The sequence below is a fragment of the Hylobates moloch genome, unplaced genomic scaffold (genome assembly GCF_009828535.3).
Source record: "Hylobates moloch isolate HMO894 unplaced genomic scaffold, HMol_V3 SCAFFOLD_17, whole genome shotgun sequence".
NCBI classification, from domain to species: domain Eukaryota; kingdom Metazoa; phylum Chordata; class Mammalia; order Primates; family Hylobatidae; genus Hylobates; species Hylobates moloch.
This window is the reverse complement of record NW_026652292.1, coordinates 30391555-30410903: the sequence shown is the minus strand read 5'-3', so window position 1 is coordinate 30410903 and position 19349 is coordinate 30391555. Positions and strand designations below refer to the sequence as shown.

Here is a 19349-nt window from a genome sequence, read left to right as displayed (position 1 = left end):
TCGTACACAGCATGTTCCCAGAAACATTTACTAAAGTCCAGTGTGCAAAAGTCAAAACCTAGAATTGTATGTTATAGGAGAGCTTCTATCCTATGAAGGCAAAAATTGAGTAGCAGAAAGATGGATCATACACTGAGTATCCCTGCATTTATTTTACTGTTGATATCTCTTCCGTGTCTAAACCATCACACTCTCTTGACACCCCTGAGCATTTCAGATTAAGAGATTCTCAAGAAGAAATGGTTAGAGGAGTGGCAATTAAATAGAAGCCTTTAGGAACATATAAGAAATGACCCCAAGACCACCATGTCCAGACCACAAGGCTCTCCATAATGGTCTCTGCCCATCTCTTTCTGTCTACCCCTACCCCCTGCTCTAGCATTCTGACAAACTTACTGTTCCCAGACAAGCCGTGTGGGTTCATAGCCTCTGTGCATGCCATTACCTCCACTTCAAATGTCCCCCACACTATTTTGCCAGCCACATGAGCATTTACTCATTAAGATTCAGCTCAAGCTTTGACTCCTTTGTTTAAGCTTCTCTTGACTTCTTCAGGTAAAGTTGGCTGTCTCCTCCTTTGTGTCCTCACCAGATTGTAGACAACTATGGCATGTAATCTTTATTTCTTCTATTCATTTATGTGAATTCTCCTGCCTCAGCTAGATTGCAAACCACTTAGGGTAGAGATACAGAGCTTGGAACATAGTAAGTGCTCAATGAAGGGAAAGTGGGGTGGGGAGAGGGACAGGCAGACCCCTGAATTTTGATGCTGTTCCGCTTAGAATTTTTGGAATAATTTTTTTTAACTTTTATTTTAAGTTCAGGGTACAAGTGCAGGTTTGCTTCATAGGTAAACTTGCGTCATAGGGGTTTCTGGTACAGATTATTTCATCACCCAGGTATTAAGCCTAGTACCCATTAGTTATTTTTCCTGATCCTCTCCCTCCTCCCACACTCCACCCTCCATTAGGCCCCAGTGTGTGGTGTTCCCCTCCATGTGTCCATGTGTTCTCATCATGTAGTTCCCACTTATAAGTGAGAACATGTGGTATTTGGTTTTCTGTTCCTGTGTTAGTTTGCTAAGGATAATGGCCTCTAGCTCTATCCATGTTCCTGCAAAGGAAATGATCTCATTCTTTTTTATGGCTTCATAGTATTCCATAGTGTATATTACCACTTTTCTTTATCCAGTTTATCATTGATGGGCATTTAGGTTGATTCCATGTCTTTGCTATTGTGAATAGTGCCACAATGAACATATGCATACATGTGTCTTTATAACAGAATCATTTACATTCCTTTGGGTATATACCCAGTAATGGGATTGCTGGGTCAAATAGTATTTCTGTCTTTAGGTCTTGAGGAATCCACCACACTGTCTTTCACAATGGCTGAACTAATATACTCTCCCACCAACAGTGTATAGCATTCCTTTTTCTCCACAACCTCATCAGCATCTGTTATTTTTTTACTTTTTAATAATAGCCACTCTGACAGATGTGAAATTATATCTCATTGTGGTTTCGATTTGCATTTCTCTAATGATCAGTGATATTGACCTTTTTTTCATATGATTGTTGACCACATGTATGTCTTTTTTTGAAAAGTGTCTGTTCATGTCCTTTGCACACTTTTTTATGTGGTTGTTTGTTTTTTGGGTTTTTTTCTTTTGGTATAAATTTAAGTGCCTAGAGATGTTGGATATTAGAGCTTTGTCACATGCATAGTTTGCAAAAGTTTTCTCCCATTCTGTAGGTCGTCTGTTTACTCTGTTGATAGTTTCTTTTGCCGTACAGAAGTTCTTCAGTTTAATAGATCCCATTTGTCAATTTTTGCTTCTATTGTAATTGCTTAAGAACAAAGCTGGAGGCATCAGCCTAAGAGACTTCAAAGTATACTACAGGGCTACAATAACCAAAACAGCATGGTACTGGTAAAAAACAAACACATGAACCAATGGATCAGAATAGAGAACCCAGAAATAAGACCGCACACCTACAACTATCTGATCTTCGAATTATTTTAAGGGTCTTATGAATGTGTTTAGCATAAGGCCAGAAAGGAATTCTTTCCATATTTCAGAAAGAATTATTTTAAGGGTCTTAAGAATGTGTTTAGGAAAAGGCCGGAAAGGAATTCCTTCCGTTTCCCAATTTAGTATTTGATGTATAACTTTGAGAGGAAGAAAGTATTCTGAAATCAAAACAGAGCACAAACTCAGTGATCTCATACATTCATGACACTCTAGAATGCTGGGATAGTTTAATCATCTAATTTATCCTCTTTTGAATACCAGTGGAGAAATGGAGGCTTAGAGAAGTGCAGTGATTAATCTGCCGTCACATAGCCACCTGATGCCAGGGTCATAGATGGAGTTGGTCTGTTAGTCCCCCAATTCTATGTTTGTTAGTTGTGTTATACTTCTCTGAATACTCTGTAGGAGTCCAGCCTGGGAAGTGCATTAGGATTTCATAAATCAAAAATAGCACAAGAAAGAAAAGGTTTTGATTTCATTTTACCTCTGCCAGTGGCCCCAGTAAGCTAAGGATATTTTTCATTCTAACTCAATTTGCTTTGCAAATCACAGGAGTTAAACAAACTGATGTAGTGGTGTGGTAACTGGACACTATCAGACCTGTTTGGTTTCAACAGGGCGTTCACCAGTCTTTCTGTTCTCATTAGCCTGCCTCTTGTCATCAGTCTGGTTCACAGGCTTTACATTAGGAAAACAGGAATACAAACAGCCTTCCTCTCAGGCAATAAGAAAATAAATATAATATAACAATTGTCATTCAGCACACAAAAGCAAAAGAGCATTAGGACTGGAGTGACTTAATATGCTGTCACTTCCCTCTTGCTAACAGAATCAGAGGCTCTTTTGAAAATGGAATAGAATAATCATAGATTTAGTGAGTGTCTTCCCTTATTACTGACTTCAGCATATTAATAAATTTTATTTCCCACTGAATGTGAACATACTCTTGACAAAAGAGTAATGCTAATTTAAAAAATAAATTTAGGAATAACAGATTATAGCAACAAATGGAAAATAAAAAAGTAAAATCTCATTTTATACTTACGTCTTTTAAATCCCCTTTTCCTAATAAAAAGTACTCTTGTTTTAACTATGGGCTATTTCCTGGAAATTTATTTTGTCAGACAAATAGTTGCTTTGAGTGGAAGCTATTAACATGCTTTCTCATTTGTTCTATGGCAAATTTTAAGTTTGCTGTTACTGTTTTTCTTTGTGTGCTTACTGTGTGGCAGGAAAATAAAGTTTTTAATTTGCACTTTTGGGAAGCTGTTGGCAAGTATTGCTTATTTCTGATAACCTAAACACACTTGATTTATGGAAGTATCAGAGCATCAACCTGTCCCCTCATCACATGGGCCCATGTGTTTCCAAAATACAGACCAATGTTTGAAGTCAGGTGACTTGGTAAAATCTGCCAATCAGAGGAAGAAAGGGGAGCAGTATTTTGGGGTCTATGTCTACTGAAAAGTCTTGAGGAATTTTCTTTCCTCAACCACACCCCTAGAATCATGGCTATTCCACCATAGCCAGAAAGACAGCATGGTCTTTTACCCTCCAGAGAGAAGACCCAGATGAAAATATACCTTACAGCAAGGGATACCCTTTCTTGGTGACTTGTTTCCTCGGCCAAGACTGCCAATGAGATCATTGATGGAAGGATTCAGAGGGTAAAGAAGCACATTCTTTATCCTGTGATTACCGGAGATCTCTTTAGCCCATTAGGAGCCCTCCCAGCTGGCATTTTCTCATAACTCAATGTTGATTCAACAGCTTCATAATGCCCATCTACACTATGTCTGTCCCTGTGCTAGGGATCCATGGTGTGATGTGGAACAGGGCAGGGCAGGGCAGGCTCTGCTTTCATGGCAGTGATGGACAGTAGAAAGGGTGGACAAAATCAGTAAAAGTTGCTCTGCAGTTTAGCTTTGTGGGATGAAAACAGAAGAGGAGCTGAGACAAATTACAAGAGAAATCAGCTCCCTTAGATCTGGTATTCCATGAGGACCTCTCAGAAGAGGTGCCATTGAAAATGAGGCATAAAAAAAAAAGCAGTGGTGGGTAATGCAGAGAATAGAGGAAGGAACATTCAGGACATGGGAACCCCAAGGACATTGTATTAACCCGAGGAGAACCTAGGGAAGAACCTGGGCTGATGAGCACAGATGTTAGCCTCCATCCCACCTACCTCGGGTCTCCACCTCAGTGTGGGCAGTAACAAGACCCGTCAGGCCAGGTCTGGCCATGAGACACCAGGCTGCAGAGGGAAGATAAGCAGAAGGCCTATGGCAAGCACTAGAGTTCTAAACAGACCAGAGAGCAAGTCCTAGAAGCACAAGTTATGATCAGATAAAATCTTTGTAGGTCAGGGAGTGGGTAGCTGCCAAAATCCAAGAGGTCAGAGAGTCAACAAAAGCAGCACTCTGGAACAGGCTGTGTAAACTTGGTTGTAGGTGACCCAGACCCATCAGTGTTTATCACGGTCCAAGGGAAATCAGCAGCCTGCTGGCGAACCTGGGCTGCTGCACAAGGGGTGGAGTCAGAGAGGAAGGGAGTGAGTAGGGCCTGTGTAGTGGCTATCGGGGGCAAGTGCTGAGAAGACTCTCAGTGGTGGCTGCAGGTGATGGCGCTGCAGGAGGAATGGTGAGGGTGAGGGCAAGGACAGGGTTTGCTCACACCCATGAGTCAAACCACTGAGTAGTTATTCAGTTTATTTCCCTACTCAAGGCCCTTCATGAGAGAGACATAGTAACCTATTCTGCATCCAGCGTCATAGAGAAAACCAGTATTCTGAAGGAAAGACAGAGAAGGCTTAGCAGCTATGCCCACTCCTGGGAACGGATAGGCAGACCACTCTGCCTCCAGTGAATACTGACTTCCAGAGGGAACGGCCACCCACTGGGGCAGATACTGTGCCAGCAGGCACTCCAGCCCCAGGGTCTATAATCTCCCCACAGCTGGGAGGTAGCAGTTATGATCCCAGTTTAGAGATGGGACACCTGAGGCTCAGTGTACTTCAGTGACAGGCTCAAGGGCTCAAGACTAGTGAGTGGCAGAACTGGAATTCTCACCCACCTCTGTCGGCCCTCAAAACCCTCACACTCCTATGCATGTGTTTCCCAACGTCGAGAGCTGCTGGGGTGCCTCCTGCTCTGTGGTGTGGGAGGGAAAGCAGGGTTCACCGGAACTAGACCTAACCCCTCTTTATGACTGGATGCCTGGCACCTCCACGGCTGAGGGGAAGGAAGGGAGGCCTGATGCCAATGACTCAGAGATCGCCTTTGATTTTTCTCTCCATACAGTGCTCCAGAAACTGCAGTGGGGGCTTCAAGATACGTGAGATTCAGTGCGTGGACAGCCGGGACCACCGGAACCTGAGGCCGTTTCACTGCCAGTTCCTGGCCGGCATTCCTCCCCCATTGAGCATGAGCTGTAACCCGGAGCCCTGTGAGGCGTGGCAGGTGGAGCCTTGGAGCCAGGTAGGGCCCCCAGAAAGGGAGAGATGTCCTCACACAACGTGGCAAGCCATCAATCTCGGTGTTACTGCATAAGTGTAGAAATCAGGGAAGACCACACCTGTGTCCTGCCAATGACTGGCCTCTGTTCAGTGACCCCACCCTGTATGTGAGAAGCTGAATGGGTCTAACACTTTCAGGAGGTGAAAAAATTCCATGGAGAAGACAATGTGTTATAGTTTTAATCACAGCAGTTCAGTGTTGTGTTGCAACCTGGTCTCCCAGTGGATATACTGGGGAATTGGTGTCTCTGCAGGGGAAATGAATACAATGGGATGATTTGAACAAGGATGAATCTGATGAGAGCCATTTACAGACAGAGCCTAACATGCCTCTCTGAGGCTTCTGCAGTGAGGCTTGGAGAAACAGCTCTATCTTTTCCACACAGTATAATATTAGAGTTTCATCTCTTACATCTCTCAGATCATTGTACAAATAGCGAGTGTGTGTATGTGTGTGTGTGTGCGCTCTCTTTATGAGGGCCCTGGCTCTGCTGGGTCTTAGTTTTACTTGAGCACATGAAAACAAGGTTATGTGGTGAAGTTCTTTGGTGAAGTGTGATGATCTCATTTTTCAACAGGCAAATGTTTAAATATCTCAACAGCTAAAACATACTCCCAGCTACATCCACAAGTGATAGAAAGAAGGCCAAAAAATAAAAATAAAAAAGGAACCCCACATATTTTGAGTGTGTCCAGGAGCTAGGCACTTTCTCTATGATACTGGGTTTAATTATCTCCATGACCTGGTGGTAGGCATTTTTAATCCTATTTTACAGGGGAAGAAATTGAGACTTGGGTTGAGAAACCTACCTGAGACACACAATGAGAAAATAAATGGAGTTTTAATTCAAACTTAAGGCATTCACAACCAGAAAGATTTGATTCCTCATCTTTGATTGCCCATCTTTGATCCTGCTATGCTATGGAACTTAGCCCAATGGGCATTGAGCGAAAAGTGAACTAAGGAGAAAGAATGAATCAATAACTACTTTGGGGGGCACCTACCATGTGCCTGTGAAAAGAAGGCAGAGAATCCCAACTTGAGGCTACAGAGTTAGTGTCAAAGCCTGTGGAGGACTGAGCCCCGAGTTACTTACCACCCACCGGCCAAGCATCCACACTGATTCCTGAGGCTCTGGGCCACTAGCTAGAGTTTTCTGGGGCAGCAGCCACCACTGTCCCCTCTTCATCCTCCTTCCCCTGCCTAGTTCTTGAGTACATGAAGTGCCTGCTACTCCCAGGCTCTGAACCCAGACCTCCAAACTCTCCACATGTGCTGAGCCTGGCCTGGACCTGTTCAGGCAGCAGCTTCCAGAATCCAGGAATTCACAGAGGAGCTTAGATTGCCCTGTCAGAGAAATGACATTTGCAGGCGATCAAAGATGAGCAATCAAATCTTTCTGGTTATGAAAAAGATCTATTCTTTATGTTTCCTCCGTAGCTTCTCGGATCCCCATCAGGAACCTGTTCCCTGAAGCCCTTCTGTCTCTCTCCTTTCTAAATTGCCCTGTTTTGAGCAAACCACAAAGTTGGTAGAGTTCCCTCTTAAGCAGTAGTAGAGATAGAAAATGTAAAAGTCAATTGAGCACCCGAAGCTGCTGTTTAAGGGATTGGGCATCTTTAGGTACTTTCCTTGCCCGTGGTGCTGACTGCCATCCTGGGAATGTTATGAACCCATCTGGCAAGCATATCAGCCCGCCCCGACTACCCTCCATGGCAGATGCATTTTAGCTGTGGGACCATCTCTACACCAATGGTAGTAAGCTTTATCATGCTTCAGGACAACCTGGAGGGCTTGTCAACACACAGATGGATAGGTCCCACCCCCAGAATGGCCAATTCAGGGGATCTGAGGTGGGGCCTGAAATTTTGCATTTCTAACAAACACTCAGAAGATGCCGAAGTTGCTGGTCTGAGGAGCATTTGAGAATCATTTTTTTGACCCCGTTTTCCTGGAAATTACTTGGCCAGGTGGTGCTGAATCTATGTGCACATAGGTAGGTATGCACAAGAACCCCAGATGTGGAATTCCTCTCACTCTCTCCTCAGATGGGGCTAAAAACAGGTTGAATAAGTGGGAAAAAAGTTGATATTGATTCTCAAAGCTGGAATATTGTGAAGGCACTACATTAGTTCTTTTATTGAGCAGAAAATGTTAATTGCATATAATTTCCCTGTTTTCTATGATACTACCACACACATACTACCTGATGTGATGGACATGATGTTTGCAAGACAGCCATAATTATCTTGTTGTTATTGTTGTAACCATGCTAAAACTAAGATTTTTCAAAGTGCTTTTCCAAATACTCGAAGAACTTTTCAAATATTCTTGGTGAATTATTTTATTTCCTCCTAAAAAACTCATGCAAATGAGATAATGTATCTTATAGAATTATTCTAGTAAGCAAAAACCTGACATGTTTCAGAATTATACCCTTTTAGAAATCTGACTTGTCATCTTGAATTTATTTTGTTGTGAGTATTACAGCCAATGCATCTGAGTCCTGAGCAAATCCATCCATTTTATTACTCCTACTATGGACAAATTTAATTCTAAAACTTTATGCAGTGGAAAAGGAAGACTAAATCTCATTTTAATAGGAGGCAAACAAAATTGTATTGCAAATGTGTGCCCCACTTTTGGGCTGTCAGAGATAATCATTATAAAAAATCTAAATTTTACATTTTTGTTTCTAAAAACTTGTTCAAGAAGACAAAATGCAGATAACATAATGTCCCTTCTGGAATGACCACTCATTTAGGTTTTTAAACAAATTTCCTTCCTTTAGACATATTGTTTAACATTAGACTGTTTGGCATCTTCTGACTTTTCTCCTCCTTATATCTTCAAGATTTGCTTCATCAATATTTCCACCTCTCTTTAATTCTCATTTCTCCCCCCTTTTTTTTTAAATAGTGAGTGGTCATTGTAAGGAACTTGCAGGAATGCTATAAATTCCAGTACAGATACCAATATTCCTAGTAACACTGTACACAACAAAAATGACAGTACGAAGTTCTTCACTTATCATTAAATATGTCTCCACCTGACTTTTACCTAATCTTGTCACGGCTGTGTATCAGTGCTCCAGGTCCTGTGGAGGTGGAGTTCAGGAGAGAGGAGTGTTCTGTCCAGGAGGCCTCTGTGACTGGACAAAAAGACCCACATCCACCATGTCTTGCAATGAGCACCTGTGCTGTCACTGGGCCACTGGGAACTGGGACCTGGTAAGACTTGGTTATACATACTTCTTTTTACTTTAGCTTTTTATTTTTTTTAAATGCTTTAAGTTCTAGGGTACGTGTGCACAATGTGCAGGTTTGTTACATAGGTATACATGTGCCGTGTTGGTTTGCTGCACCCATCAACTCATCATTTACATTAGGTATTTCTCCTAATGCTATACCTCCCCCAGCCCCCCACACCCTGACAGGCCCCAGTGTGGGATGTTACCTGCCCTGTGTCCAAGTGTTCTCATTGTTCAATTCTCACCTATGAGTGAGAACATGCAGTGTTTGTTTTTTTGTCCTTGCAATAGTTTGCTGAGAATGATGGTTTCCAGCTTCATCCATGTCCCTACAAAGGACATGAACTCATCCTTTTTGTGGCTGCATAGTATTCCAGGCTGTATATGTGCCACATTTTCTTAATCCAGTCTATCATTGTTGGACATTTGGGTTGGTTCCAAGTCTTTGCTATTGTGAATAGTGCCGCAATAAACATACATGTGCACGTGTCTTTATAGTAGCATGATTTATAATTCTTTGGGAATATACCCAGTAATGGGATTGCTGGGCCAAATGGTATTTCTAGTTCTAGATCCTTGAGGAATCACCACGCTGTCTTCCACAGTGGTTGAACTAATTTACACTCCTACCAACAGCGTAAAAGCATTCCTATTTCTCCAAATCCTCTCCAGCATCTGTTGTTTCTTGACTTTTTAGTGATCACCATTCTAACTGGCATGAGATGGTATCTCATTGTGGTTTTGATTTGCATTTCTCTCATAACCAGTGATGATGAGCATTTTTTCATGTGTCTGTTGGCTGCATAAATGTCTTCTTTTGAGAATTGTCTGTTCATATCCTTTGCCCACTTTTTGATGGGGTTGCTTGTTTGTTTTCTTGTACATTTCTTTAAGTTCTTTGCAGATTCTGGATATTAGCGCTTTGTCAGATGGGTAGATTGCAAAAATTTTCTCCCATTCTGTAGATTGCCTGTTCACTATGATGGTAGTTTTGTTTGCCATGCAGAAGCTCCTTAGTTTAATTAGATCCCATTTGTCAATTTTGGCTTTTGTTGCTATTGCTTTTGGTATTTTAGTCATGAAGTCTTTGCCCATGCCTATGTCCTGAATGGTATTGCCTAGGTTTTCTTCTAGGGTTTTTATGGTTTTAGGTCTAACACTAAGTCTTTAATCCATCTTGAATTAATTTTTGTATAAGGTGTAAGGAAGGGATCCAGTTTCAGCTTTCTACATATGGCTAGCCAGTTTTCCCAGCACCATTTATTAAATAGGGAATCCTTTCCCCATTTCTTGTTTTTGTCGGGTTTGTCAAAGATCAGATGGCTGTAGATGTGTAGTGTTATTCTGAGGCCTCTGTTCTGTTCTTTTGGTCTATATATCTGTTTTAGTACCAGTACCATGCTGTTTTGGTTACTGTAGCCTTGTAGTATAATTTGAAGTCAGGTAGCCTGATGCCTCCAGCTTTGTTCTTTTTGCTTAGGATTGACTTGGCACTGCGGGCTCTTTTTTGGTTCCATATGAACTTTAAAGTAGTTTTTTCCAATTATGTGAAGAAAGTCATTGGTAGCTTGATGGGGATGGCATTGAATCTATAAATTACCTTGGGCAGTATGGCCATTTTCATAATATTGATTCTTCCTATCCATGAGCATGGAATATTCTTCCATTTGTTTGTGTCCTCTTTTATTTCATTGAGCAGTGGTTTGTAGTTCTCCTTGAAGAGGTCCATCATATCTCTTGTAAGTTGGATTCCTAGGTATTTTATTCTCTTTGTAGGAATTGTGAATGGGAGTTCACTCATGATTTGGCCTCTGTTTGTCTGTTATTGGTGTACAGGAATGCTTGTGATTTTTGCACATTGATTTTGTATCCTGAGACTTTGCTGAAGTTGCTTATCAGCTTAAGGAGATTTGGGGCTGAGACGGTGGGTTTTCCTTAATATACAATCATGTTATCTGCAAACAGGGACAATTTGACTTCCTCTTTTCCTAATTGAATACACTTTATTTCTTTCTCTTGCCTGATTGCCCAGGCCAGAATTTACAACACTATGTTGAATAGGAGTGGTGAGAGAGGGCATCCCTGTCTTGTGCCAGTTTTCAAAGGGAATGCTTCCAGTTTTTGCCCATTCTGTATGATATTGGCTGTGGGTTTGTCATAAATAGCTCTTATTATTTTGCGATACGTTCCATCAGTACCTAGTTTATTGAGAGCTTTTAGCATGAAGAGGTGTTGAATTTTGTTGAAGGCCTTTTCTTCATCTACTGAGATAATCATGTGGTTTTTGTTGTTGGTTCTCTTTATGTGATAGATTACGTTTATTGATTTGCATAGGTTGAACCGGCCTTGCATCCCAAGGATGAAGCCAACTTGATCATGGTGGATAAGCTTTTTAATGTGCTCCTTGATTCGGTTTGCCAGTATTTTGTTGAGGATTTTTGCACTGATGTTCATCAGGGATATTGGTCTAAATTCTCTTTTTTTTGTTGTGTCTCTGCCAGGCTTTGGTATCAGGATGATGCTGCCTCATAAAATGAGTTAGGGAGGATTCCCTCTTTTCCTGTTGATTGGAATACTTTCAGAATAAATGGTACCAGCTCCTCTTTGTACCTCTGGTAGAATTCGGCTGTGAATCCTTCTGGTCCTGGACTTCTTTTGGTTGGTAGGCTGTTAATTATTGCCTCAATTTCAGAGTCTGTTATTGGGCTCTTCAGAGATTCATCTTCTTCCTGGTTTAGCATTGGTAGGGTGTATGTGTCCAAGAATTTATCCATTTTATCTGGGTTTTCTAGTTTATTTGCATAGAGGTGTTTATAGTATTCTCTGATGGTAGTTTGTATTTCTGTGGGATTGGTGGTGACATCCCCTGTATCATTTTTTATTGCATCTATTTGATTCTTCTCTCTTTTCTTCTTTATTAGTCTTGCTAGCGGTCTACCAATTTTGTTGATCTTTTCAAAAAACCAGCTTCTGGATTCATTGATTTTTTTTGAAGGGTTTGTTGTGTCTCTGTCTCCTTTAGTTCTGCTCTGATCTTAGTTATTTCTTGCCTTCTGCTAGCTTTTGAATTTGTTTCCTCTTGCTTCTCTAGTTCTTTTAATTGTGATGTTAGGGTGTCGATTTTCGATCTTTCCTGCTTTCTCTTGTGGGCATTTAGTGCTATAAATTTCCCTCTACACACTGCTTTAAATGTGTCCCATAGATTCTGGTACGTTGTGTCTTTTTTCTCATTGGTTTCAAAGAACGTCTTTATTTCTGCCTTCATTTCGTTATGTACCCAGTAGTCATTCAGGAGCAGGTTGTTCAGTTTCCATGTGGTTGTGCGGTTTTGAGTGAGTTTCTTAATCCTGAATTCTAATTTGATTGCACTGTGGTCTGAGAGACAGTTTGTTGTGATTTCTGTTCTTTTACATTTGCTGAGGAGTGCTTTACTTCCAATTATGTGGTCAATTTTAGAATAAGTGCGATGTGGTGCTGAGAAGAATGTATCTTCTGTTGATTTGGGGTGAAGAGTTCTGTAGATGTCTAATAGACCTGCTTGGTGCCGAGCTGAATTCAAGTCCTGGATATCCTTGTTAACCTTCTGTCTCCTTGATCTGTCTAATATTGATAGTGGGGTGTTAAAGTCTCCCATTATTATTGTGTGGGAGTCTAAGTCTCTTTGTAGATCTCTAAGGACTTGCTTTATGAATCTGAGTGCTCCTGTATTGGGTGCATATATATTTAGGATAGTTAGCTCTTCTCGTTGAATTGGTCCCTTTACCATTATGTAATGGCTTTCTTTGTCTCTTTTGATCTTTGTTGGTTTAAAGTCTGTTTTATCAGAGACTAGGATTGCAACCCCTGCTTTTTTTTTGTTTTTTTTTGCTTTCTATTTGCTTGGTAGATCTTCCTCCATCCCTTTATTTTGAGCCTATGTGTTTCTCTGCATGTGAGATGGGTCTCCTGTATATAGCACAGCACACCGATGGGTCTTGACTCTTTATCCAATTTGCCAGTCTGTATCTTTTAATTGGGGCATTTAGCCCATTTACATTTAAGGTTAGTATTGTTATGTGTGAATTTGATCCTGTCATTATGATGCTAGCTGGTTATTTTGCCCGTTAATTGATGCAGTTTCTTCCTAGCATCGATGGTCTTTACAATTTGGCATGTTTTTGCAGTGGCTGGTACCAGTTTTTCCTTTCCATGTTTAGGGCTTCCTTCAGGAGTTCTTGTAAGGCAGGCCTGGTGGTGTCAAAATCTCTCAGCATTTGCTTGTCTGTAAAGGATTTTATTTCTCCTTCACTTATGAAGCTTAGTTTTGCTGTATATGAAATTCTGGGTTGAAAATTCTTTTCTTTAAGAATGTTGAATATTGGCCCCCACTCTCTTCTCTCTTGTAGGGTTTCTGCAGAGAGATCCACTGTTAGTCTGATGGGCTTCCCTTTGTGTGTAACCCGACTTTTGTCTCTGGCTCCCCTTAACAGTTTTCCCTTCATTTCAGCCTTGGTGAATCTGACAATTATGTGTCTTAGGGTTGCTCTTCTTGAGGAGTATCTTTGTGGTTTTCCCTGTATTTCCTGAATTTGAATGTTGGCCTGCCTTGCTAGGTTGGGGAAGTTCTCCTGGATAATATCTTGAAGAGTGTTTTCCAACTTGGTTCCATTCTTCTCCTCACTTTCAGGTACACTAATCAAATGTAGATTTGGTCTTTTCACATAGTCCCATATTTCTTGGAGGCTTTGTTTGTTTATTTTTACTCTTTATCTCTAAACTTGTCTTCTCACTTTATTTCATTAATTTGATCTTCAATCACTGATACTTTTTCTTCCACTTGATTGAATCTGCTATTGAAGCTTGTGCATGCATCACGAAGTTCTGATGCCGTGGTTTTCAGCTCCATCAGGTCATTTAAGGTCTTCTCTACACTGTTTATTCTAGTTAGCCATTCATCTAACCTTTTGTCCAAGATTTTTAGCTTCCTTGAGACGGGTTAGAACATGCTTCTTTAGCTCAGAGAAGTTGTTATTACTGACCTTCCAAAGCCTACTTCTGTCAACTCATCAAAGTCATTCTCCATCCAGCTTTGTTCCATTGCTGGTGAGGAGCTATGATCCTTTGAAGGAGAAGAGGCACTCTGGCTTTTGAATTTTCACCTTTTCTGCTCTGGTTTCTCCCCATCTTTGTGGTTTTACCTACTTTTGGTCTTTGATGTTGGTGACCTACAGATGGGGTTTTGGTGTAGATGTCTTTTTTGTTGATGTTGATGCTATTCCTTTCTGTTTGTTAGTTTTCCTTCTAACAGTCAGATCCCTCAGCTGCAGGGCTGTTGGAGTTTGCTGGAGGTCCATTCCAGACCCTGTTTGCCTGAGTATCACCAGCGGAGGCTTCAGAGCAGCAAATATTGTAGAACAGCAAATATTGCTGCCTGATCCTTCCCCTACTGGGAGGTGTCTTCCAGTTAGGCTACACAGGAGTCAGGGACCCACTTGAGGAGGCAGTCTGTCCATTCTCAGAGCTCAAACACCGTGCTGGGAGAACCATTGCTCTCTTCAGAGCTGTCAGACAGGGACGTTTAAGTCTGCAGAAGTTGTCTGCTTCCTTTTGTTCAGCTATGCCCTGCCCACAGAGGTGGAGTCTACAGAGGCAGTAGGCCTTGCTGAGCTGTGGTGGGCTCCGCCCAGTTCGAGCTTCCTGGCCACTTTGTTTACCTACTCAAGCCTCAGCAATGGTGGACACGCCTCCCCCAGCTAGGTTGTCACGTCACCATTTGATCTCAGACTGCTCACTTGCAGTGAGCAAGGCTCCATGGGTGTGGGACCTGCTGAACCAGGCACGGGAGAGAATCTCCTTGTCTGCCAGTTGCTAAGACCTTGGGAAAAGTGCCGTATTTGAGTGGGAGTATCCCATTTTTCCAGGTACAGTCTGTCACGGCTTCCCTTGGCTAGGAAAGGGCAGTGCCCCAACCTCTTGCACTTCCCGGGTGAGGCGACGCCCCGCCCTGCTTCAGCTCACCCTCCATGGTGCAGGGACAGCTGCACCCACTATCCAACCAGTCCCAGTGAGATGAACCAGGTACCTCAGTTGGAAATGCAGAAATTACTCATCTTGTGTCGATCTTGCTGAGAGCTGCAGACCAGAGCTATTCCTATTCAGCCATCTTGGAACCTCAATCTACTTTAGCTTTTTTAAAAAATGGTTTCTTGCCACTATACTTAAGCAAAAACATAAAAATAAAATAACAGGCATTTTCTTTTGATTACAAAAATAATCTATACTCATTGTAAATATTCAGTGCATTCATTGATTTACAGTGTGTTTCTGGATACATTGGTTTTCATATTCTTCTGCCACTGAATACCTCTAAGTCTGCTAAAAGTTGACCCATGGCTGCTGTGGGTCTTGAGTTCAGAAGGGAAAATATCAAATACTTTCAAAAGAGAAAAGATCAAATATCAAAGTTATTCCAGAGGCACACAGCCTAAGAAACATCTGTTTTACACCCAGCACCTTGGATTCTCTGGCTTTTCCTAGAGCAAAGAGGAGTTGGCATCTGTCCTAAAGCTTTAGGCATAGTCAGACTTAGTGAGTTTCAGGCCTCTTGTGTGCCCACAGATCAGTTTGCCAGATGGCCAGCCTGTTCGATGGAACAAAATAATTAAACTGTAAATGAAGGAAAGAGGTATTATTCTCCCTAAGTTTGCTTATTGCATAAATAACACTCTATCAGCAATATTGAAAATAAAGAAAATTGTGGTCAGGTGTGGTGGCTCACACCTGTACTCCTAGCACTTTGGGAGGCTGAAGCAGGTGGATCACCTGCGGTCAGGAGTTTGAGACCAGCCTGGCCAACAGGGTGAAATCCCATCTCTACTAAAAATAAAAAAATTAAGCATGGTGGTGCATGCCTGTAATCCCAGCTACTCAGGAGGCTGAGACAGGAGGATCACTTGAACCCAAGAGGTAGAGGTTGCAGTGAGCCGAGATTGTACCACTGCACTCCAGCTTGGGTGACAGAGCAAGACTCCATCTCAGAAAAAGAAAATTCTCCCATGGACAGAGTCTGCCATCATTCTAACTTGTCTTATCCTGGGTTTTCTTTCAAATAGAGTCTCGAGAAAAAAGTTAACACTTTATTAGGAAATTCAATGCCAGGGAAGCAGGGGTGATAGAAAAGAGAAAGGAGGCAGAGAAGAAGGAGAGTCAAAAATGAAGTAGTGTGTTACTAGACTGATTATCTTACCTAACTGACCATCACTTGGTGTCAGGAGCAACTGACTGCTGGCTTTTACAGGAAGTCTTCTAAAAACTGTGTGAACTACTGTGTGTTGTGGCAGTTTATCCAGGAATGGAGGGAAGAGTAGGAAAGAAGAAGAGTTATCCACTGGCTCCTATCTCCCTTTGGTGGAGTCTCCCTTTAGAGGGCTAATATCTCCATACTTCTGAATTGTCCAGATATGGGCACTGAGCAAGTCCCATTGTGTCTCATGTCTCATTGGCAACAAGAAAACCCAATCAGAAGCAGGGAGGCATGAGACATGGTGATATGGTTTGGCTCTGTGTCCCCACCCAAATCTCATCTAAGATTATAATTCTCACCTGTCAAGGGAGAGACCCAGTGGCAGGTGAGTGGATCATGGGGGTCAGTTTCCCCCATACTGTTCTTATGATAGTCGGTGATTTCTCACAAGAGCTGATGGTTTTATAATGGGCTCTTCCCACTTCACTCACCACTCTCCCTCACCTGCTGCCATGTAAGATGTGCCTCTTCCCTTCTACCATGATTATAAGTTTCCTGAGGCCTCCCCAGCCCTGTGGAACTCTGAGTCAATTAAACCTTTTTTCTTAATAAATTACCCAGTCTCAGGTATGTCTTTATAGCAGTGTGAAACCAGGCTAATACACATGGCATGAGATGAAGACCACTGGGTTGTGCTTTCAGAAAGTTGGTTGCCACCTCAGCTGGGACGGATCCCAGGGCCACGAGCTGGGAGACAGGAGAGCCAAGATGGTCTGATACACTAACACCACAACTACTAACATTTTTATAAAGTAACTTGTTCCCGTGCATGTATGTTTTGATGGTTGTAATTATAACACACACGCGAATGCCCAACGTAATGCCCCCAGCTATTTGTAGGTTGCTACACTGTTTGTAATTCTCGCTGTTGATAGCTGCATAGTTGCACCGGCACAGCCATTGATCCACTCTAATGCTGTGTCAAATTTGCAGTCTATCGGCAGTCAGACATGTGAGGCACAATAGGCTTCACTCTAACACCAAATTCACTTAGCTGTGTAGAAGGATACAAGCAGGAATTATATTAGGCACAACAGCCTCATCTCTGCAGGAGGTTGCTACCGAAGGATACAATTTCAGCAACTATCCACGAGTACAACTTCATTTGCTTCCTTGTCTGTCAAGTGTGGTATGTATGGGTAGCAAGAAATCAGAGCCAAGATGCACACAGGTCACCTTGACACAAGCCTCAGCCTCAGTTTCTTGCCAATATTTTAAACTATTTTGGTCGCACATGCCCAAGGCCACATGCCAACTCACAGGCCTCCAGTAGGGAACAGTCCTACAGTCAGGAATTTCCTAGTGGACAAGACAGTCATCATCTTTTGCATTTACCTTAACTCTGTAGTTTCCAAGGAAACCATACTTCAAGGTCATTTTTTTTCTCCAAGTACTCTGAACCAGGACTAATGTTAACCCTTTCTTTACAGTAATATTCCATCAAGTTGATTGACCATATTTACTTAACAGTTGCCCCTTTGCTAGAATTTTTATCTGTTGGCACCCAATAAATAGTTACCAAACCAATATTCACTCCTCTGAGCAAGATTTGTGTGCCTAGTCTAGCCATGAGCTTCACAAAATTCATTATTAACATCATGGCAGATTAGATCAAGGTAGCAGTGGCCTCCTCCAGCCACATGGGCCTGAGCAGAGGCCATGCTTACTCCTGGCAGGCCTTGCCCCAGCTGCCTGGATATATTTCAGGACTAGACTCTTTATAAATATCTCAGAGCTCTGTGTAACAAAATAAGTACCTCTAATCAAAGCAAACATGACCTTGAAAAAAGAAAATGTGATACAATGTGAAGTCATAAAAATGCTGTAAGTTTGGGCCCATTCAGGGAAACAATCTCTTAGAAGATTCAAAATTGTAAAAGAACATTTTTAAGTCTCCCCTTTAACTCCCTGAAGGAGTTCCAGGGGAGTCTATCAGGGGTGGACTTGGGTTGACGTTCCTTAGAAGAGCTGTGTGTCAGGAATTAACCAATTGTGCATAGCAAAGAATGGACAGATAATGAGAGAGTGGTTAACACCTACCAGGCCAACCTTTGGAATCACTCATAACCTCCATGATCTATTATTAAGTGAAACTACACAAGCTATGGATTGAACATATACATTTGCCTTTGTTCTCAAAACTCCACTAAATAGGCAGAAGGGATAAAACACTAAAAATGGCACAAACCCACAAGGACAAAGATGGAGGCAGGAGACAAGAGCAGAGAGATGGGTTCATACAATTTTGGAATCTGTAAAATTACACTGATATATCTTTAGCTCCCCCTTGCCAAAAATAAAAAGTAAAATTGGAATCTGGAAACAAATGGCTAAACTTCCAGTTGACTTAGCAAGTGTGCCAGAGGAAAAAGTCACCAGGTGTGATGGCACACGCCTGTAGTCCCAGCTACTTGGGAGTCTGAGGTAGGAGAATCACTTGAACCCAGAAGAGGGAGGTTGCAGTGAGCCAAGATTGTGCCGCTGCCTTTCAGTCTGGGTGATAGAGCCAGACCTTGTCTCAAAAAAAAATGGTTTAAATTGTATATTTTATGTTTTATATATTTTACCTCAAAAAATAATTTAAGAAAAGGGCATATGTGGTAAATTCAGGCACATTTTCTTACATCCTGAAGAATCTTATGTAAACTGCTTTCCCAGGCCAGTGAATCTCCTTCCTGCAGCCAGGTGGGCGATCATGACATTGCAGTGGAAACTTATCGTTAGAATGGCTTGAGAGGACCTGGTCTGGCTAAGCACAGAGCTGGGTCCGCTGTTGCTCTGCTTCTTCCCCAGCTTCCATGCTCAACCCTGTCCCTACCCCCATTCCACATTCTCTCTATGCCACTGGGGTCTTTCCCTCCCACTTCTCTTTTTACCCAATGTTCATCTCTTCTGGTAGCTCCACCTCTCCTCACATCCAATGCCTAGCCCCAAATCAAAATTAGTTCAGGCCGAGGTACCACGACCCAGATATGAAATTGTATTCTGCTTTGCTTGCAATTCAACCTCCTTCCATAGGTTTCATTCCATATACTCATGATGCAAAGACGAATGTTTGGGTTGGGAGTTTTAGCTAGAACCAAGGGTGAAAATCCCATGGGCAATGCCTCCCTCATTCCCGTTCCTCTCTAAGCACATGCTTCATTCCATTCACCTTTTCTGCCATCTGGTTTTCACTCATTCTACTTGGCAGGAAATGTGGCCACCAACAACACCCAAGTTTTCAAATTTCAGCCTTAGATGGAATCTCTTGCTGGGTCTCAATTC

At 42.1% G+C, this 19349-nt stretch overlaps 1 protein-coding gene across 2 annotated transcripts in view; it reads left to right on the top strand.

Moving 5' to 3' along the window:
- ADAMTS12 (ADAM metallopeptidase with thrombospondin type 1 motif 12) overlaps positions 1–19349 on the top strand; it is a 364317-nt gene that overhangs the window by 333106 nt on the left and 11862 nt on the right. For both annotated transcript variants that reach the window (XM_032135811.1, XM_032135809.2), the window contains 2 exons: positions 5335–5511; positions 8637–8780. In XM_032135811.1, coding sequence (XP_031991702.1) covers positions 5335–5511; positions 8637–8780 — 321 coding nt within the window. The remainder of the gene's footprint in view (positions 1–5334; positions 5512–8636; positions 8781–19349) is intronic.